Source organism: Sciurus carolinensis, chromosome 14 (genome assembly GCF_902686445.1).
Source record: "Sciurus carolinensis chromosome 14, mSciCar1.2, whole genome shotgun sequence".
Taxonomy (NCBI): domain Eukaryota; kingdom Metazoa; phylum Chordata; class Mammalia; order Rodentia; family Sciuridae; genus Sciurus; species Sciurus carolinensis.
In genome coordinates, this window is record NC_062226.1 from 22,148,151 (window position 1) to 22,170,747 (window position 22,597).

Consider the following 22,597-nt stretch of genomic DNA (forward strand, 5'->3'; position numbering starts at 1 on the left):
TGAAATATTTTATCATTAAACACAACTTTATTGTCTTGACAAAACTACAATTCACTTTAACCATTGCATCGCATAGGATACTGGTTTTCTAACTGGTCTTCTAACACTGGTATAGAACGTGCATTGTTTTTAGTGTTACATACAAACATATCACCAATCTAGTCAGTATCAACAGATTGATTCAGTTCAGATGACTTTTTTCTATGCACAGATGGAATATTATGATGGGTTTACTTGGATATTGTATGCAAGTAGCACAAGTTAGAATATACCTATGCGGACAGCACAAGTTACAGTGTTTTGCATGTAAATCATAATCATTAAGTTGAGACATTTGCTATTTCAATTATTTTCTAGGCAAAAAATATGGAAAATATTTGAATTTTAAACAAAGGTATATTACTGAGGCAAAATTCAGTGCAGATACAGAAGCTAGTACTATAACCAGTAAAAAAGAGACTAGGAGAATATAGTGCACATTCAAAGATAAATGCTGATTGCAATTTACAGCAGAACAAAATGAAAAGGTTGTTGACTTCAAGTGTTGAAAATAATATAGTAGGCAACACTTAAGACGATATTTAAGATTTGCTAATTTTTTACAAATTAGTCAAAAAAGAATTCACAAAATTAGTCATATGAAGTGGAAATTAAATTTCTAAAAAACAAAAACAATTTTAAGAAATTTTAACAGACTGTAAACACGGCCAGCTATTAAAGAAGTTTAATTCTTGCATGACCACACACAAAAAAGAACTTTACATGGTGAGATACAAAGAATCAGGCTGGAGGTGTAGCTCAGTGGTAGAGCGCTTGTCTAGCATGCGCAAGGCCCTACATTTAATCCCCAGCACTGCCACAAAAAAGAAGAAATTATTTTATGTATGCCAATCACTTAGAAAATTTTAAGATCTCTTAAAAACACAAAAAACCTGAAATTTTCAATTGTACCATTAAACAATTTTGCTCATAGAATATATATACATGAGAGAATTATATTTTGCTCATAGAAGATATAGGCATATGTTTCTAATAATATCAAAGATCAATTGATTCAAAATTTGAAAATTTTTCAAGTATTTAGTTTTAGAGGAATTGTATGATGTTAAGACACCACCGCTCTAGGAAAACTTTGGGTATATTCTGTTTTCAAAGAACATCCAATTTACAAAGAAATTTCCTAAAATTTCAAATTCATGACAGATATCTTTGACAAATTTCCATCTGTCAAGGAATTTCAACGAGAGATTAATTTGTATTGTGAAGATGAAATTCTAGCTATGCTAAGTCAAAGACCAGATATATCAGAATTCAAAAGCAAAATAACCTCTCGTTGTTTTGTTCCAGTGTACAATTCATATTGAAGATATTCTTGTTCATTTTTCTGAAGTAGATTCTAAGATAAGAGGCATGGATACAGACACTAAAATTCTTCAAGACATGTGCAAATGCTATAGAGTACTCACTGCTAGTTATGGAATCAGTGAAACACAAGACAGACAATACACATAATGATCTTGTGTTCTTTACCAATGTTGTCTGGATGACTTACAAAAGAATTTTATAAAGATTACCTGTACTAGAAAATCCAATTCAACATTTCCTTAAAACAAAAAGAATGTTTGCCAAACATTGCACAAAGTGAAATAAGGTAGATACAAAAGAATAGATGTTGCATGTGCTCATTTTTGTGAAATGTCTAAAATTCAGATATGTAGAGAAATTAGAATAGTGGTCACAATAAGCATGGAGGGGAAATGGTGAGTTATTCTTTAATGAGTACAGAATTTCAGTTCAGGATGATGGAAAAGTTCTGGAGATAAATGGTGATGATTATATAAACATGTGAATGTAATTAAAGCTACTGAATTATACAACCCCAAAAGGACCCAAACAGCTAATTTTACATTATGTATATTTTATTACATTAAAGAAGAATTTTAAAATACATAAAATAAGAGTGAATTCAAGGGCTGGGGATGTGGCTCAGTGGTAGAGTGTCCAGCACGTATGAGGCCTTGGGTTCAATCCCCAGCACCGCAAAAAAAAAAAAAAAGTGAATTCATATACAGAAATCTTGTCTTGTCCTGTGACCTAAAAGAAATTTCTTCAAAAGAAACTCATTACAAGGAAATATTTTTAAAAGCAAAAGCTTCATTATAAAATAAAATTTGTCACAGGGCTAACTTTAATACTCATCAATGTAAGTAAGAATAACAATTCTAAATAAAGCTTAATAAAATCAATTCTATAAGGAGTGAGTAGTTTAAAAACTGCTCTTGATCTGACTTATTCCAATAATGAAAATTAAGTACATGGTGATGGCTCAGACTGAAAGTCATTCAGGCAATTATATGTACTTAGTTACTGATAAATATTGTGCAGTAGGGTCTGTGGTTTCCCTCAGCAGCGGCCCAGTATTTAGAAAGTTGTATTGGACAAAGAACTTGTATCCAGGTAAAGGATCTGTTGTAACTCAATTAACAGCAATTCAATTTTAAATAGAATGGATTTGAGTAGGCATTTTACCAAAGAAGATTTATATGAATGGCTAAAGAGTACATGAAAGATGAATCAACATTGTCAGTCATCAGGCAAATTCAAATTAAAACCACAAAGAAATACCACTTGAGCCACTTTTATAGTGGCTACTATAAAAAAGAAGCAAAACAAACAAACAAAAACCAGACAGTAACAATTCAGGTAAGAATATAAAGAAAAAGGAACCTCTATACACTGCTAGTCAAAATGTAAAACAATATAGTCACTTTGAAAAACAATTTAGCAGTTTCCTTAAAAATTAAGCAAACATTTACTGTATGACCTAGCAACTCCACTCATAGACATCTACTTAAGAAAAATGAAAGTAAATATTTACACGGACTTGCAGACTAATGTTCAAAGCAACGTTATTTATAAGAGTACAAAACTGGAAAAAAATTCAAGTGGTTAATGGACAAAGTATCCATAAGATGGAATATGTTTAACATAAGAATGAAAGTACAGACATGCTGACACAGACAAACTTAAATACATGATAATGAAAAAAGTCAGACACAAAAGACCACGTATGACTCCATTCATATAAAATGTCCAGAACAGGCAACTCCACAGACAGAAGGCAGATCAACTAGTACTGCCTGGGAGAAGGGGCAAGAAAGGGAGAGGAACTGTAACAGGGTGTAAGGGATCTGATTAAGGTGATATTTCTAAAAAACAGATTGTGGTAATGACTGCACACTCAGTAAATTTACTAAAACTGTATGTGTAAAGTGTTTTATTTTGTTTTCTTCTGTGTTTTAAACCACATGTAATTTATACCTCAAAAAGTTGAAAAACAAAGTTTGTGCTCTAGATTCCCAACTGACACCAAGATAAAACATCCTCTAATGCAAGTTAGGGAGTCTAAGCAGTAAACATCCTATAACAACTTTCTTTAAGAGTTACATGTTTAATTCTTTCCATAAATTATATCTTATGAGAACAAAAAAAAACCTTACATCAATGTGGATGATTCTTAGGTCACATTCCGTTCATGGCTGGAACACATCTGGCCAGTCCAATAAGCAGTAACTATGCAGATCCAGCTGTCACACGGCAGAACCTATACTGCAGGCTGTGAGGGTGCGGGATGAAGGAGGCACCAGAAGAAAACGCGAACCCTATATCCAGAGGTAGCATTTCAAACCTAAATGCATTACATTACAGCAAACGTTCCTGAGTCTCTGATCAGCATTAAGATCTCTTTATTTCCGTAAATGTGGAGTTTTCTCGTTCAGTTCTCTTTTTACTGGAACCGCTTCAAATTCCAACGTTAGGAACTCAATTGTGTACCACTGTTGAGTTAGTGGGGCTCCTCCGCAACCTAGTGACCTGACACCCAAATCTAACTCACTCAGGATCTTTAGTTCCTTTTTCAGTTAGAAATTATTATTCAGACTCCTTAATGAAATTTTTAAAGAATATCCACCAATACCCGTATAGTCCCTTCCTTTAAGGTCTAATCTCACAACAGAAAATATAATAATAATTCTTATCAACTCTACATTCTTTTCCTAAATTTTACTAGCTTTAGATTTTAGGATATGTATTTTCCAGAGGGAAACGGGATCAAAATATCAAATTCCTTCAGAGGGAAAGTCAGGTTATATACATGAGAGAACATGGCAAATAACAGTAGGTTTCCTATCTAAAGGTGGCAGCTGTTACTCAGAACCAGCTGAGTGCTCCCCAGAAATAAGGGCAGGGCCCAGTGTGATCCACCCTTATAATTTTTTAAGACAGACTATTGGTTTTCCTTATTCAACGTGGAATTCCCTAATTTTAAAATAGTCACACACACACACACACACACACACACACACACACACACACACAGACTACCATCATGTACACCAAAAACATGTCCAAGGGCCCAATCTGACCCAATCTAACTGCTTGTAACCTTTGCTACACAGAATGCTTACACTGTAATTGCAGTAGGCTGTGCTTGCTACAAAGTTTTTTAAAAATATAATTCTATTTTGCAAAAGAAAATCCATCCAGAATAGCTGTTTTAAGCATGTGTTTCTTTTCCATCACCCTCAATCTATTTTCCTAGGATTTGTGGCTAAATTGGCTCAGGTGCAAGTTCTTACATTCTCAACTCCTTTAGCCAATACCCAAAAGAAAAAAGGTTGGGGTGCATTGTGTGATTAGAACATTCCCTGAAGGCAAACTTATTTGAGCTTCCCTGATCTGTTCCTATTTATCACATTCTAGGGATTCCTGCATCAAGTATTCAAAAAGTATATCACATTATCGTACGTCCAGTATCCTGCAACTGAGTAGTTTTCTACTAGACAAATGAGAAAATTATAGTGGATGAAAAAAATGTTTAAATTATTCCCATAGCATCAGAGAATATCATAGATACAAAGTGAAACTTAGAAATCAATAGTCCCATCTCTTCATTTCACGGGCAAAGAAACAAAGAAGCATCAGAAGGGTCAAATGATTAGTGCAAAGTTATATGGTGAGCTGTTGGCAAATGGGGACAGAACCCAAGTTATCTGAGTCCAGTCAAGTTCTCTTTCCATGATGCTACATGGCAGTGGAAGAAGAGCAAAAGAAAGAGAAATACACTAAAGAAAAGAACTTTTCAAACTTAAGTTTGGCTTTTTAGAAGCATTTCACATCACATGTCTTCTTCTCTTTCCACATAACTTTACCAACCAGCAACTGAAAAGAGGGATGAATGAAGGTGCACATTCTTTATAGCTGCAAACCCATTCACGTTGCAGCTACTCATAAATGTTATGGTAGTTGAAATCCAGGTGTAGATAAGGGGATATTATAAGGGGACATTTTGGAATGAATTTCCCCTGCCTTACTATATTCCCAGAATTACTCTGCAGAGTGAAACAACCGATGTCTGATAAGGCCAGAATTACTTTTAAATATCTTATCACATTTGTTGCATTCATATTCTCTACTGCCAGTATGAATTTTTACGTGCTCTACGAGGATTGAGCTCCGACTAAAGGTTGCGCCACAAAAGTCACATTCATAAGGTTTCTCTCCAGTGTGAATTCGGTGATGTTCATTAAGAGATGAACTCTGACTGAAGGATTTCCCACAGTCTTTACATTTGTAAGGTTTCACACCAGTATGAATTCTCTGATGACGACTGAGGAGGGAATGGGTAGGAAAGGCTTTCTCACACTGGTTACATTTGTAGGGTTTCTCTCCTGAATGAAGTCTTTGATGATAAATGACAGATGTAAAATGGCTAAAAGTCATTCCACAATCATTACACAAATATGGTTTTTCTCCAGTGTGAATTCTCTGATGTCGAGTAAGGCAAGAATTCTGTCTAAAGGCTTTTCCACATTCGTCACATTTGTAGGGTTTCTCTCCAGTGTGAATCCTCTGATGTTTGGAAAGGGAAGAGCTATGACTAAAGGACTTCCCACAATCATTACATTTATAGGGTTTTTCTCCAGTATGAATTCGCTGATGTTGAACAAGAGAAGAACTGTCACTGAAGGGTCTCCCACAGTCTTTACATATATAGGGTTTTTCTCCAGTATGAATTCGCTGATGTTTGATGAGGTGAGCGCTCAGGGTGAAACCTTTTCCACAATCATCACATTTGTAGGGCTTTTCTCTATTGTGAGTTCTGTGACGTGGTTTGACCGATGAACTATCACCGAAAGCTTTTTCACATTCATTACACATGTGGGGTTTCTCTCCAGTGTGAACTCTATGAGGTTTGGTGAGTGAGGCATTATAGCTAAAGGTTTTTCCACATTTACTACATTTATGAGTTTTTCCTCCAGTCTCAGTTCCCTCGTTTTTATTTACGGTTGTATCTTGACGTGAATCCTTCCGACATTTTTCACACGTTGAGTTTTCTCTCTCAGAATGGGATGAGCTTTGGGTAAAGGCCACCCCACATTTACTGCACTTCTGGGACTTACCTCCCAAATGCATTTTCTGATGTTTGTGATGTTCACTAAGAGATGAAGAATGACTCAGGCCCTTCCCACCTTCTCCGCATTTCCGTGACTTCTCTGAAGAATGTTCTTTACGGTTCAGAACAAGATCTGAGTGAAAACTGAAGGGTTTCTTGGATTCATTATACCGCCGAGACTTCTTCCTTAAGTATGCTCTCAGATGTTTCATTAAGTCAGAAGTTCGTTTGAAGTGCTTTGCACCAGAGCCCCTTTCTGAGTCAAATTCTTCACCCTTACTGCCTCGCCGATGACCTTTCTTGTGTGTTCCTTTTGAATGTCGTTTGCCGTGACCCTCATCAGGTCTGCCATAACGTTTCCTTAATTCTACTGTTAAATCATAACCATCATCCTTGAAGCATTTTTCTATTACTTCTTCTAAAGTTGATCCTTCCATAAGAACATCGTGCTTTCGAACAGATGACTCCGATTCATCCCTAGGCTCACTCTCTAAAACAGATCACAAATAGAATATTTTCTGTTTGCAATAAAGGAAGCTACTGTATTTGGAATAAAAATAGGAACACAGACAGTAATAATAAGGAATCTGGCTTGGATAATTCTCAAACAGAGTCATAAAACAGGAAGGAGAAAGGCAATTTACCAAAGCAAGATGAAAATAAGGGTTAGGACAAATATGGAGGAAGATGAAAAGTCAGTGCATTATGCATAGAGATGCAAATTCTTACCCACATTTCTCTAACAGGCTTACACCTATCCTTCCTACATCCAAACTTCTCTCTCTCTTTTCGAATAATAAGAACACAAATATTTATTGCCTAATACCAAGTACCACGTGCCACACTGAACACTTTAGTTGCATTATTTCAATTAATCTTCACAACAACCCAATGAAGCAGGCCCTACTCATATCCCCGTTTCATGAATGTGACAAATGGGTACGTAAAACATACGCAGCTTGCTGAAGGTCACGTGTATTATAAGTGGTAAAGTCAAAAATTTCAATCTGACACCAAGGCCCATGCTTTGGATCCCTAATCCATAGACTCCTCAAGACAGACACATAGCACTAATTTTATAGAAAATGTTAATCATATCACAGATAAGCAGTACCATGTGTGCTAGACTCTCAAAGGTTGACCTCATCAACCTTAAGGACGCTCTAATCAGACATCTTTCAACCCTATTTGTTTGGTCTTAAAACTTCCTACTACCTGGAAGTCAGGCACGGTGGTGCATACCTGCAATCCCAGCAGCTAGAGGGCTAAAGCAGGAGGACTGCTAGTTCAAGCCAAGCCTTGGCAACTTGATGAGACCCTGTCTCAAATAATAAATAAAAACAGGGCTGGAAATGTAGCTCAGTGGTAGAATGCTCCCAGATTCAACCCTCAGTAAAATAAAATGTGTGGTCTAGGAGATAGAACAGTATGAGATGGAGTACTGTTTTTCTTCTTTAAAACAAATGGAAGTATTGATACATGATTCTTTTTTTTTTTTTTTGATTGTTATTTTTTCCTTCCTCCCACCCCTCTTTTCCCTCTATACAGTCCTTCCTTCCTCCATTCTTGCCCCCCCCATGCCCCATTATGTGTCATCATCCGCTTATCAGCAAGATCAATCATCCTTTGGTTTTTTGAGATTGGCTTATCTCACTTGGCATGATATTCTCCAATTTCATCCATTTGCCTGCAAATGCCATAATTTTATTATTCTTTATGGCTGAGTAATATTCCATTGTATATATATACCACAGTTTCTTTATCCATTCATCAATTGAAGGACATCTAAGTTGGTTCCACAGTCTGGCTATTGTGAATTGAGCAGCCATGAACACTGATGTGGCTGTATCTCTGTAGTATGCTGATTTTAAGTCCTTTGGGTATAGGCCGAGGAGTGGGATAGCTGGGTCAAATGGTGGGTCCATTCCAAGTTTTCTAAGGAATCTCCACACTGCTTTCCAGAGTGGCTGCACGAATTTGCAGCCCCACCAGCAATGTATGAGTGTACCTTTTTCCCCACATCCTCTCCAACACCTATTGTTGCTTGTATTCTTGATAATCACCATTCTAAACTGGGATGAGATGGAATCTTAGTGTAGTTTTGATTTGCATTTCTCTTATTACTAAAGATGGTGAACATTTTTTCATATATCTGTTGATTGCTTGTAGATCTTCTGTGAAGTGTCTGTTCATTTCTTTAGCCCATTTGTTGATTGGATTATTTGTATTCTTGGTGTAGAGTTTTTTGAGTTCTTTATATATTCTGGAAATTAGTGCTCTATCTGAAGTATGAGTGGCAAAGATATTCTCCCACTCTGTAGGCTCTCTCTTCGCATTGCTGATAGTTTCCTTTGCTGAGAGAAAGCTATTTAGTTTGAATCTATCCCAGTTATTGATTCTTGCTTTTATTTCTTATGCTTTGGGAGTCCTGTTAAGGAAGTCTGATCCTCAGTCAACAGGTTGAAGATTTGAAACTACTTTTTCTTCTATAAGATGCAGGGTCTCTGGTCTGATTTCTAGGTCTTTTTTTTTTTTTTTTTTTTTTTTTTTTTTTTGCAGTGCTGGGGATTGTGCTTGTAAGGTAAGCACTCTACCAACTGTGCTATATCCCCAGCTCCTTTTTTCTAATTTTTTAAAATGCAAATTTAGTAAATTTTAGGAAGAGCTAGGGAAAGATAAAGGGGAAAAAAGCTAACCCCCTAAACATAACCAGAGGTAACATGTTTTCTAAATATTAAAAAATCTACATGTAGCTATATATTTGACATGTATGTATATATGTACATTTTTTCCCCTTTAACATGCTGTCTACTGGATGAATTCCTATGTCTCCTTCAAGATTTACTTCAAATGCTAAACAAGTCCTTGCTCCTTTAGACTGATGCTCCCTGACTTAAAATGGGGTTACATCCCATTATAAGCTGTAAATATCATTAAGGTGAAAAGGCACTTAATACACCTGACCTACTGAACATCACAGCTCAGCAACACACACTGAAACGTCAGTTGTTTCCCTGCATGACTGTTTGGCTGATGGAAAGTTACGGCTTACTGCCACCACCCAGCGTTGCAAGAGTACCGGGCCTCATATTGCTAGTCAGGGAAAAGAGAAATTTAGAATTCAAAGTAGGATTTCTACTGAGTGTGTATCATTTCTGCAAAATGGTAAAGTCAAAAAGTACCAGGCATGGTGGCGTATGCCTGTAATCCCAGTGACTCAGGATCACAAGCATAAGGCTAGCCTCAGCAACTTAGTGAGGCCCTAAGCAACTTAGTGAGACCCTGTCTCACAATAAAAAATAAAAAGGGCTGGGGATGTAGCTCAATGGTTAAGCATCCCTGCATTCAATCCCTGATAGGAAAAAAAAAAAAAAAAAAAAAAAAAAAAAAACAAGTCAAAAGTCATAAGACAAGCCACTGTAAGATCCAGGATGATCTCCATTCCCACAGCTTCTTGTATGTGCCCTCATTATAGCATTTATCACATTACTAACACTTTTTTTTTGGCAGTGCTGGGGATAAAACCCAAGGCCTTGAGCATGCTAGGCAAGTGCTCCATCAATAAGCTATACCCCATACCACATCTTTTCAGGATTATGAAGATATGTCTCTCAGATCTCTTCCTGTGGGGAGACTGCCTGATGGCCCCTACTGATGCTGAGATCCACCACTGTACTCACAGCAAGGCCACCTGCACAGCAAGGCCACCTGCCCACAGGCTATTCCCCAACAGTGACGAAGGACAGAGATAGCTAGACCCATTTCTGTGAGACATAAGATTCCCTTTTGGCCCTCCCTAAACTTTCTCAGAACTTCTTTTCAGTTCAAGATTCTTCCTCCCCAACCTCCCCGCCCTTCCCCGCCTCATTCACAGAGGTTCAACGTGCATTATGCTCTAAGGGCTCTCTGGCTTCTTCCAGCTCCCTTTCCATTTGTGTTCACTGGAATTTCCCAACATAAATCTCTTGCATGGCAAATCATTCTTGGCATCTGTATCTCAAAGGACCCAAACCAACAGTTTCTCCCACTAAAAAGAACATTCCAGGAAGGCAAGGGCTCTCTTCTACATCTTTGCATCTTTACGTTTTAGTATATAGGCTGCCCAGCATTTCAAAGGCTCTTCCCAACTGACTTGGTGAGCAACTGTATTTAAGGTTTTTACCTACCTTTCACCAACTCACCAGGTCTGGAGTCTTTTGAGATTTCTTTTTCCAGCAGCCTTGGCAATTCAATCCACTTTAGCTGGGAAATCAAATCTAACTGGGAAACTGAATAGCCTGCTCACAGAGAAAAGAATAGAAAATGACCTTATGCATAGAAGAAAGACATTCCAACATTCATTCTCAAACCTCTGGTTCTTTTGTCTAGAAAGATAAACGATGCTATAAAATACAGACATCAATATTAGAAATCAAGGAGAAAATGGGGGAAGGGAGTGCACTTATAGCAAAATGATGCTCCCCATTTCCAATTCAATGAAGCGAAGACCTTCTTTTGGAGATAATTTTGCATAAAAGTATAATATTGTAATCCATTTTTAGGATTAGTCATATTAATCCCTGACTGCTCAGTCACAACAAAATTAACATATTTTACATAAGTACAGTATTTATTTTTCTGTAACAGGGGACAAAAGACACCTAGCTTAGATGCCAAATCATAAAGAGAATGTGTTTACCCAGAAACTCTAGGTTATGTAAGTTTTCCAGTAGCACATCCTTATATAGCTCCTTCTGAAAGGGCTCCAGCTTCTTCCATTCTCCTCTGGAAAAGTTCACAGTCACATCCTTGAATGTTATGGTTTCCTAGAACACCAAAGATAGTCATTTTGCACTGTATTATTCCCAGCCAGACTCTAAGGATTCAGAGAAGTAGTTAGCATATAGCATATAAAGAAATGGCTTTGACAGTATTCAAGTTTTTATGTGGATTAGCTATTATATGATTAATACGAGTGACAGTATTGCATAACCCCTGCCTCTCCCATCCAGCCTGTTGTTAAATGCTGTATGAGAATTCTCTAGAATGTCTAAGATTAGTCAGGTTAATTCTAACACTGATTCCTAGGAAAAAAAAGGAAAATTATGAGTAAAGGTTATGATTTACATTTCCAAACCCCAAATATGCAGAATTAATGTAAGCTAACTATAGGTAGTAATTAAATACATAATAACAGTACTAGCAATTGCATGTCAAATTTTAACTTCCAGTTATATGCAGTAACTGTTTTCTATATCCTCTTACAGAATCTGTATTCAATAACACACTCACACCTCTAATTGCTCCACATTTATAAACAAGTGTACTGACTCACTAAATTCATTTTCTATAGCAACCTTTGCATGACACTTTGAGAGGCAGTATAACAGAGGGCCTATTATCACTTGTATCAGCTTCCTGCTGATGTAATACCATGTAACCAATTACCATGACTTTGGTGGCTTTGAACAACAGAAATGTATTCTCTCACAGTGCTGGAGCCAGAAATCAGAGTTCACAGTGTTCACAGGACTGCACTCTCTTGAGAGGCTCTAGGGGAGCGCTTGTTCCTTATCTCTTCTAGTTTTTGGTGGATGCCAGCATTCCTTGGCTTGTGGCTCTGTCAGCTGAAACCACCTCCCTTTTTATATCATCATCTTCTAGTATATTTAATCTCCCTCAGACTCTATTAGGACACTTACAATGGCATTTAGGGCCTGCTCATATAATCCAGGATTAACTCATTTTAAAATCTTTAATTTAATCACACCTGCAAAGATCTTCCTCCAAAGGAAGCAACATTCACAAGTTCCAGGAATTGGAAAGCAGACATACATTTTGAAGTTATCACTGGCCTACTACAGCACTGTTAATTCATTCTTGTGAATGAGAATCCCCCCGCCCCCCCTCCCGCCCACCGCTGGGTGTGGTGGTGTGACCTGAAAGACAGGCATGAAGATCTTAAGTTCAAAGCCAGCGTCAGCAACTCTGCAAGGTCCTAAGCAACTTGGAAAGACTATCTCAAAATAAAAAAAGAACTAGGGATGTGGCTTAGAGGTTAAGCCCCTCTGGGTAATACCCAGTACTAGAAAAATAAAATATAAAGGGATTTTTCCTCCTAACTGGTGATTACTGCTTTATAGGAAACTTAATGATTTGTAACCAGCTACTTTTCCAGATATTACGAGTTTCAATACTTTTTCAGTTGTTTATTTGGGGTTTTGAAAATAGATAATGTCTGAGAATACACATTTGCCTCTTTAATACCAGTGCTTGCTGCCTTGGCTAGAATATTCAGAAAACACTGGTTAATAGCAGTGATTTCTTTTCTTTTTGGTAATGGGGACTGAATCTAGAGCCTTGTGCATGCTGAGCAACATCCCCACCTCCGATCCCCACCTTTTTTTCTTTTAATTTTGAGGCAAGGGTCTCCCTAAGTTGCTGAAATTGGTCTCGAACTTGCAATTCTCCTGCCTTAAGATTCCTGAGTTGCCTGGCTTTACTTTTTTTTTTTTTTTTGTAGTTGCAGATGGACACAATACCTTTATTTTGAATTTATTTATCTTTGTGTGGTGCTGAGGATACAACCCAGGGCCCTACACATGCTAGGTAAGTGCTCTACCACTGAGCTACAACCCCAGACCTGGCTTTACTTTTTGAGACAGCATCTTGCTAAGTTGTCAAGGCTAACCTTGAATCCATGATCCCCTTGCCTCAGCTTCATGAGTAGCTGGGATTACAGGAGTGCACCAGTAGTGATTCCTTACCTTTTATTGATATTGTGAAGATTGCTTTCTACTTTTCAACATTACTCACTGGAGATCCTCTTGAGCATATAAAGGAAATACAATTCTATTTCCACCTGACTCATTTCTACAGGATTAACTGTTGAATGTTAGTAAATGTTTTTATTTAGAGTCACAATCTGTGAACTCAAATAAATAGCATGTGAAAAGTGAATTTTAAGTTCCTTGTCTGAATTTTTTTTTATCTGAATTATTTTTGTATATTTATACCACTTAAGAGTCCAGTTAGGTATTCACTTAAGAATGAAAACCAGTGAAAGGAAACTTACACATGACTCAGTATTTGAAAGAACTGCAACCATTTTATCTTCTCCTGAGTTTTCCTCTTGGCAAAGAGCCGAATCTTGAGTAACTGGATCTAGGAAGGGGGAAAAACATCTGGTCTTTCTAGTGGATTCTTCAGATTAAACATTCTTATATGTTCCCAAGGGTTGTGGCGGGGGGTGGGGGGCAGGTCCATTTCTCCTACTATACAACACAGAACTCGTCTGTGACCCCAGAGGTGTGTGTATGGGGAGGAGGGTTCCCCACACCAACCACGCAGTTCTGTTGTGCATACTCCAGTGGACATCAGCTCAGTGTCCTTTAATTCAATTCAATCTGACACTATCTACCTGGAGATGGCACCAGATTCCACAGGTTGAAGACTCAGTCCCATGACACTGTCCCCCACTTCAGATGCCAGTCTTAGCCTCTGGGTACTTCTGACCAATAACAATAATTCAGAGTTCCCACAACCCCCTGCTTGTTAGAATGGCTCACAGAACTTAGGGTAATCCCAATTACCACTTAGGATATTACAAAGGATATAAATGAACACCCAGATAGAAGAGATGCTTCGGGTCAAGCACTAAGAGGCTCGTGGCCTATGAGAGCAGCTAAGGCCTGGACATGCCCAAATTTCTATGCCCTCTTCAGGTGTATTACCCCCAGGAATGTCCACATGTTTAGCTTACCAAAGGCTGAGAATCCAGGCCCCTAGGGGTTTTCAGGAGGCTACATCATACAGGCATCACTGATCAAATCACCAGTTGCTGATGACTGGTTCAACCTTCAGCTCCTCTCCAGGGGTGGAGGATGAGGCCCCGAGTTCCAACCCTCCCCTGCCCCCTCCCCCTCCGGGGGGCAGGTTGGTAATCTGTTACTTAGGGACTTTGCAAAAATCACTTCATTGACAAACTCAGGTGTGACTGAAAGGTGCTTGTTATAAATAACAAAAAGACTGCATTTTACCTCGAGAGCTCTGCAGTTGTTCCGGAACAGGGAACAAGTTTCAGGAACCCAGGAACAAAGGACAAATATTTTAACAAAAGATACTTACTGTGCCAGTCACTTAGGAAATGACAAGGTTATAGGAACTGTGAGCCAGGGACTGTGGATGAAAACTCATAAATATATTTCATAATATTACAAGGTTTCAATTCTCTCTAGAAAAAAGGAATGAACGTTTTCCCACTCTTGAAACAAGTTTAAACAAGTTATTTAACAAATAGTTAGAGACAGGTTCTTATAGTACCTTATAAGAACCCCGGCTTTTTCCCCTACCTTATCAAAATATCCTTTCAATTCTTAATTCCACAAAAACTGATTTCCTTTGTTCCACAAACCCTCAGTTTCAAAATATTTAATTTGCACAATAATGAGTCTCTGAATAGTTTTAAACTGAAAGATGTATTAAGGTAAAGGGCATTTTCCTTTTTTTCTGCTACTGTGTTTACTTCATAATCCAAGCACAATGCGCATGGCGCAAGTGTGTCCCAAAGCTGTTTATTGAGTGAAGGCAGCAAACTGGTCTCAAGAACGGATTCCACCTGTGGAATCCCCAGCAGATTCCTACAGACTGAAAAGAGGAAACTGAACTCACAGGAACCAAGTGTATTAAACTGCCTTCAGGTGTCAACAGTATTTTTCACATTTGATGTATTTTTTCAAATCATACCCTTCTCTTCTTGTGAAAAGATTTTTTTCAGCAGCTTTACCGATTAGACAGCCAGAAAAAAAAAATTAAGAATTAGAATTATGAAATCAAAAGAGGTAGTTGTAATTTAAGGAAATTGTTCTTCCTTATGAAATGCCAGCAATCAATTCTTTGTTTCAGGGGCCTCCACAGAGCGGCCCTAATTTTGGAGAAGCACTGTGCTGCAGTGACAGACAGGTAGAATTTATCCTACCGTGAGTTCTGAGATACTTAAGGAAATAGTGTTTACCACCACAGACCTATTTATTGTCATGCAGCTAACTGGTGTGTCCAAAATGTGGGTTTCCTGACTTCTGATTTGTCTGTTACTGCAACACAGTATATTTTCAAAATTAGGGCCCCTAAGGGAAGGTCTCTGCACAAAGAACTGATTGCCCACATTCTGTAAGGTTTAAAGGGTTCCTGATGTTAAGCCCTCACCTTTGATTACATGGTTCTAATTCTTAATTTTTTGTCTTAACACTTCTCCTTAGCAGTAAATTGCCTCCTTTGAGGAGTTTATTATCATACCTTGAGGAAATTCCCCACTTCCTCCCTCCATCTATAAATCTCACCTTCCTTTTCTTCAAGAATCTCATCTTCCTTTTCTCCAAGTACTTGGGCCAAATCTTCTATCAGGGTCACCATCTCCTCACTACTCCCAGGACGTTGTGACTTTACCCAAATCCTGATCTCCCCAGGCAAAATGGCAAAGAACTGCTCAAATACTAATAGCTCTAAAATCTGTTCCTTTGTGTGAATGTCAGGTCTTAGCCACTGAAGGCAGAGCTCCCAGAGCTGATTCAGGGTTTTCCTTGGTCCAGCCTCTTCTGAGTAACAAAACCACCTGAACTTCTGTCTGAAAGACTCTAGGTCAGCCCTGTCTCCTTTTGAGATAGCTTCTTGGTCCTCAGGAGTTTCTGCTCCTGGGACTTTGTCGTGTTCACTTGAGGCCAGAGTCACAGGGTCTGGGGAGATGGCTGTCATCTTGTTCAGGGGCACTACAGTTTGCATAGTGAATCACAAGCAGGAATCCAGTCCCCTTTGGACTATTTAAGTATCAGCACAGTCCACCAACAGGCACTGTACACAGCAAAATATCAAGGACTCCAGGGATCCAGTTGACAGTCTTGCAGAAACTGCCAAGAAGAAACATAAGACATAAAAAAAATGAATTGTTGTTAATCCTGAAAACATTGGTTTGGTTCAAAGACATACAGTCATATACATACCCTGAGAGGTCTAGAACAGTCGTGCCCAACTATTCTATTAAAAGGACAATTTTCTTGGGGCTGGGGAGATAGCTCAGTCGGTAGAGTGCTTGCCTTGCAAGCATAAGGCCCTGGGTTCGATCCCCAGCACCCAAAAAAAAAAAAAAAAGGACAATTTTCTTTATCGGTCAAAAGCTGAGGATTTACTTAAGGATAATTAAAGATACCCTCCAACTTCAGACTTTTTTTTTTTAAATATTTTATTAGTTGTTGATGAATCTTTATTTGTATGTGGTGCTGAGAATCGAACTCAGTGCCTCACACACGCTAGGCAAATGCTAGCACTGAGCCACAATCTGAGCCCCAACTTCAGACTTCTTAATACTCCTCATAAACAAAATTTATCAGAGAAGGCTCACTGTGCCAAGGGGATGACGTCACAAACCTAACTACTCCTGCCCTCTCCCAGTGAGCAGAGACCCGTTTCCCACCAGTTGCCTAACTCAGAAGGCTGATCTCACATTTGACTACCAAATCTCTCTTCCTCTTTACTTTTTACATCCACTAATAAACAAGTCCTGGTAACTTTATTTGCTAAGATCCTTTCCATTCAATTGCATTGGAACTGCCCAAGAACAGGCTTCTTCAGTCTAGTCTCACACCATAGCCAAGGGATTTCTTCTAATACACAGAAGTTGATCCTGTCACTCCCCCTTTATACTCCCTCGCTGGCCAGCTGTCTCAGATAAAGTTCAATGCAGAGGGTGCACACAACCACCTAGAAACATGCCTGGCTGACCTCATCTCTCCAGCTCTAGCTACCAGATTGACAAAGCACTCATAAAGAAATAGTCCCCCATTCCCAGTTTATGCTTTACTATCCTAGGCATCTCGGTTATTCCCTCTCCTTGGAGTTCTTCCTCCTTCAAGTCTCCTACCAAACTTTAATTCTTTCTTTAAAAACTGACTCCTTTCAATTGTCACCTGTTGTGTGAAATTCTCTTTGATCCCCAAACGCACACAGCCTGCTGTGTTGCATTCATTCATTCATTCTACAAATGACTGAGCATCCACAATGAGCTGGGAATAGGCATTGTAGAGACAGGCATGAATAGGTCAGGCGGGAGACCCCACTCTCCGGAGGGTTCAGGAAATAAACAACACAACCTAAGGATGAACCACTGTGAGGTAAGGGAGAGGATGTGCGTCTCCTCCTGCAATTACCATACCATTAACAATTTCGCGCACCCAATTCCGTACTCATCTCTGGGCACAGAACGCAGCACGCATAACGTCATTTATTCCTTTGCCAAATACTAGGCGCCCACCTATCTACCACCGGCGCCGTGCTGGCCACCTGGGACTCCGCTGTGACTAAGACGCTCGACTTCATCTCCCTGGAGGTTACAATAGAGCTGGGTGAAAATGTGACGCAGGCAGAGATTCTCAGCCAAGGAGGAGAAAGGAAGAGACTATTTTGCCCTAAAAGGGTTATTTGGCAATGCCTGGGCACATTTTTGGTTATCCGGACCAGGGGGGAAGGATGCCACAACTGTTATCTAGGGGGTAAAGCCAGGGGTGCTGGCAAAACGGGGACACGGACACACGGGGACACACACACACACACACACACACACCAAGGAATTATCCCGCCCAAAATACCAACAGTGCCGAAGTTTCGAACCCCTGGGCGCAGGGAGGGATGCAGGGAAGCGGACGGCTCTGTCCCGCAAGAGCAGCAGCGGCAGCCGCAGGGCACAGCCAGGTCCGCCGGCTGCTCTCAGCCCCACTCTGTCCCCAGGTGCGCGCTCGGCCGGTGACTTGCCGCAGCTCCCAAACTAGGGTCCCAGGACCACCAGTACCTGCACCAGCATCCGCAGCCAGCTCCAGCACCACCGCAATGAGCTTCCAGAAGCTTGTCCCGCAGCGGCTGCGCGCGCAAGCCCGCGGAAGTCACTGCGCCTGCGCAGCGACTCTGAACTACGTTTCCCGGAGTGCGTTTGTTCCACTTTCCAAAAGTCCTGTGTTTTCCATAGGCTCCCACCTGGCCTGTTGCGCATGGATAGTGGAAAGCGACTGGGGGGCTTAGCTGCAGAATTATTGCTGCGCCAGAGGCTTGCAGGCCTAGAACCCTCTCAGGTTTTCAAGTCTATGCGGCTCTGTCTCCTTGGCAACCTCAAATCTTCCCTCACCTTCCTCCTGTAACTACCATTCCCTGAAATTCAATGTGAAAAAAAAAAAAAAAAAATTACTGCAGAAGCGTATTACCGATGCGTTTGATGCAAGCCATACTTAATACCACAACTAAATTAAATGTTAACTGACTTCCACATCTGCCACCATGTTCCAAAACTCCATCATGCCTCTCCTGGATTGTTGTGATAGCTTATTGATCTGACCTTTCTTTTCTTGTCCTTTCTCTCCCCAGCAGGGCCAGGCAGATGTCTAAAAAACATCAAAAGGATTATGTTCCTCCTTCGCCTAAACCACTGCAAAAGCTTCCCATTTCACTCACAGTAAAGCCCCAAGTCTTTTTTTTTTTTTTTTTTTTTTTTTTTTTTTTTAGTTGTAGATGGATATATAGCTTTATTTTCGGGTGGTCCTGAGGATGGAACCCAGTGCCTCACGTGTGCTAGGCAAGCACTCTCCCACTGAGCCACAACCCCAGCCCCAAAACCCAAGTCTTTACAATGGCCTACAGGCCCGATGAAATCTGGCCACCCATAACCTCCTTGACCACTTCACCCACTTTCCTGCTCCAGTCATGATGACCTCCTCCCTATCTCTCCAGTCCGCTTGGCACACATAGCCATAGGACCCAGCCTCCAACTTCTACCTACTGATCTCAATGAGCTCTGCCACCACTGCAGTTAAACTGGATTTCTACCCTACTCCTGTTTCCTCTTCAAATATACCATATGATTTTCATGTTAATTACTTATTGCCATTTCTCCATCAGAATATGTATTCCAAAAGGATAAAGATTTTTATCTGGTTTGTACTATGTTTTATTTCCAGGCCTGGAACAGTACCTGGTACATAGTAGGCACTCAATAAATCATTTGTTGACTAGATGACTGGACATGTGCATGGATAAATTGCAGAAGGATTGCTTGGAGGGTTCTGATAACTAGATGACTGTTGGAGGAAAGAGTGAGGAAAGAAAGTATTCTAGATTGAGGGAGTAGGGTGAATCTTCAAGGCCCTGAGACTTTAAACCATTGGAGCAGACTAAACTAAATGCGCTACTGTGTTTATCTCACAGACAACAAGGTGAGCAAGGTGCAGTCAAGAAGAGGCTATTGAAAGTGTGAATGGTTATTATCTTCCTCTTGGCTGGATGAAGATGGAAGGATTCAGGAAGAAGTTAGAGATGACCAGATGAAATGTCAACTGTTCATTATTTTAACTGAGAAAGTTAGAGACATTTGAACTAATGGTTCTCAAATGTTAGTGTATCTTAGAATCACATGGTGTTCTTTACTTGAAAACATATTTTTGGAACTCTTCAGCCCTTCTACCCTCAACCTGTTGCAGGTGATCTTCTGGCCACACTTTGAGAAACAGTGTACCTTGTGGAAACATTCCATACCTAAATGACATTCCACACATGAACAAATTACCTGGAATTACATCTTCGGGGAACAGGTAGCCAAACTATTAACTTCTGCTTAAAAGCAACTGTCATGATACAGAAGGGTGGGTTGTATATCAGTAAGGAAAGAGAAAAACTGCAAATAAATTGCTTCCCTTATAAGCAGTCTGGCGGCATCTTCAATCCAGGCTAAACATACTTAGGGATAATTGTGTGGACTGTGTGTTTCTTTATTATTTTAAACTGTTCTGGCCTTAGTATGAAGAATGATTGGAAAGATATAAGACTGGAGGTAAAAAAAAATTGTTAGGAGATTATTGCAATAAATCAAGTTGGGCAACAGTGACATGATATAAAGATAGTTTAAATGATAATGGAAGACAGGTCTTGGCATAGGAGTATCAAGAGATAGTAGTATGAGAGCCATGTATGCCTGTAATCCTTGTGGCTCAGGAGACTGAGGCAGGAGGATCCTGAGTTCAAAGCCAGCCTCAGCAACTTATCAAGGCACTAACCAACTTAGCAAGACCCTGTTTCTAAATAAAATATTTTTAAAAAGGTTGGAGGGGGCTGGGGAGATGGCTCAGTTGGTAAAGTGTTCGCTCTCGCAAGCACAAGGCCCTGGGTTTGATCCCCAGCACCACAAAAAAAAAAAAAAAAAAAGAAAAAAAAGGTTGGAGGACTGGGGATGTAGCTCAGTTGGTAGAGTGCTGGCCTTGCAAGCACAAGGCCATGGGTTCAATCCCCAGCACCACACACACACACACAAAAAGGGTCGGAGATGTGGTCCCATGGGTAAGCACACCTGGGTTCAATGCCTGGTACCCCGCTCCCAAAAATAGTAGTATTAGAATTTGGAGATTTATTGTAACTATTGAAGAATAGAAGTAAGGAAAAGAAAAAATAATAATACACTGTGTGGTAGATTACATTTCGTAAAGATGGCCACACCCAGACAGGTGCAGTGGCACACCCCTGTAAGCCCAGTGACTCAGGAGGCTGAGGCAGGAGAATCGAAAGTTCAAAACCAGCCTCAGCAACTTAGGGAGGCCCTAAGCAACCTAGGGAAGCCCTGTCTCAAAATAAAAAGGGCTGCGGTTGTGGCTCAATGGTAGAGCTGCTTGCCTAGCATGTGTGAGACACTGGGTTGGATCCTAAGCACCATATAAAAATAATTAAGTAAAATAAAGGTATTGTGCTCATCTAAAAATATTTTCTTTAAAAAGATAACATTTAAAAATAAAATAAAATAAATAAAAAGGGCCGGGGATGTGGCACAGTGGTTAAGTGTCCCTGGGTTCAATCCCTGATACCAAAAGAAAAAAAGAAATGACCATGCCAATTTATATCTCCTACCCCATTGAGTCTTCTAACAATGTAATACTGATATGCTTTTTTGAGAGGCGGTATCTATTTCCTTCCCCTTGAAACTAGGTTGACCTTTATAACTACCTGAGTCAGTAGAATGCAGTGGGAGTGGGTTGGGACATGGTTAAGTGGCAGTGTACTTGTCAAGTGTTATGAGGCCCTGGGTTTGATCCCTGGCACTTCAAAGAGAGAAAAAGGGAGGGAGAAAGCAGTGGAGGTGGTTCAGCCTGATGGCTAAAACTGGATACATCCGTGTAACCATACCCAGATCAAGAAATAGAGCATGAACAGAATCCCAGAATTCCTTCTTATCTTCCCTTTAAGTCACCTAAAATAGGGTGCAACTATTCTGACTTGTGGCAGTGGAATAATTTTAGTACCCTTCAAACTAATTACAACTAACTAGAGTCAGATAGTCTGTACTCTGTGTACAGTTTCTTATGTTTGACATTATGTCTATGAGATTTTTCAATATTGTTAAATGTGATTGTAAATCAGTCATTTTTGTTGCCGCATAGTATTCCCCTATTATTTACATTAATTTCCTGTTTTCACAGCCCTTAGCCCAGCATCTAATCCTTTATATGGAGGTGGGGAGAAAGTACATATGTACATTTGTGTGGGTGAAGGAGAATCTGGATTTCTTGCCTTCACTCTAGAATCACTGTACATTAAAGAAACTGAAGAGTCAGGTCCTTCCCACACTCCCACCTCATTATTGTTATTATTATCATTATCATTATTTTTGCTGTGCTGGGGATCGAACCCAGGGCCTTGTGCTTGCAAGGCAAGCACTCTACCAACTGAGCTATATCCCCAGCATACTCACCTCTTATTTTATCAAAAAAGTAAGAGCCACTACAGGGAATAGATTTGCCAAAGTCACTCAGGTGGCAAATTGACAAGCTCTGATAAGCTCTGAGCTTCTGCTTTTAGGAGGAGAGCACATCTTCTCCATCGCTACAGGGAAGAGAGCAGGCTAGGACTCCAATCAAGAGTCCAGGGTAGGAATTGTAAATGTCGGTGTTGCCATTGTTGTTTAAATGCTAAATTCTGGCTAATAGGAATTGAAATCCTGGCTTCTCTCATCCCAGGGAACTTTTGAGGTACCTCCTTGGGCTCTTGGGCTTCTGAAGTCTTCTGAGTCTGGAGGCTTCTGAGGAACAGTGTTTCAAGCTGCTTCAAGGACACCAAGTCCTTCCTCACTTTCCTAACTTAGCTGGAACT

General features: G+C 39.8%; 1 protein-coding gene across 3 annotated transcripts; it reads right to left on the reverse strand.

Moving 5' to 3' along the window:
- Window positions 1-11: 11 nt before the first annotated feature.
- On the reverse strand, window positions 12-18,354 carry Znf483 (zinc finger protein 483). 3 transcript variants are annotated; one of them, XM_047525045.1, is made up of 6 exons: window positions 18,270-18,354; window positions 15,772-16,335; window positions 13,509-13,597; window positions 11,133-11,259; window positions 10,636-10,731; window positions 12-6,944 (listed from the first exon to the last, which is right to left on the reverse strand). In XM_047525045.1, the coding sequence occupies exons 2-6, from the start codon at window positions 16,208-16,210 to the stop codon at window positions 5,386-5,388; spliced, it is 2,310 nt and encodes a 769-aa protein (XP_047381001.1). In that variant the 5' UTR covers window positions 16,211-16,335; window positions 18,270-18,354; the 3' UTR covers window positions 12-5,385. The 3 variants fall into 3 exon arrangements, with proteins under 3 accessions (XP_047381001.1, XP_047380999.1, XP_047381000.1); XM_047525043.1 differs by having other exon boundaries at window positions 10,621-10,731; XM_047525044.1 differs by lacking the exon at window positions 18,270-18,354 and adding an exon at window positions 18,070-18,239 and having other exon boundaries at window positions 10,621-10,731.
- Window positions 18,355-22,597: the final 4,243 nt, after the last annotated feature.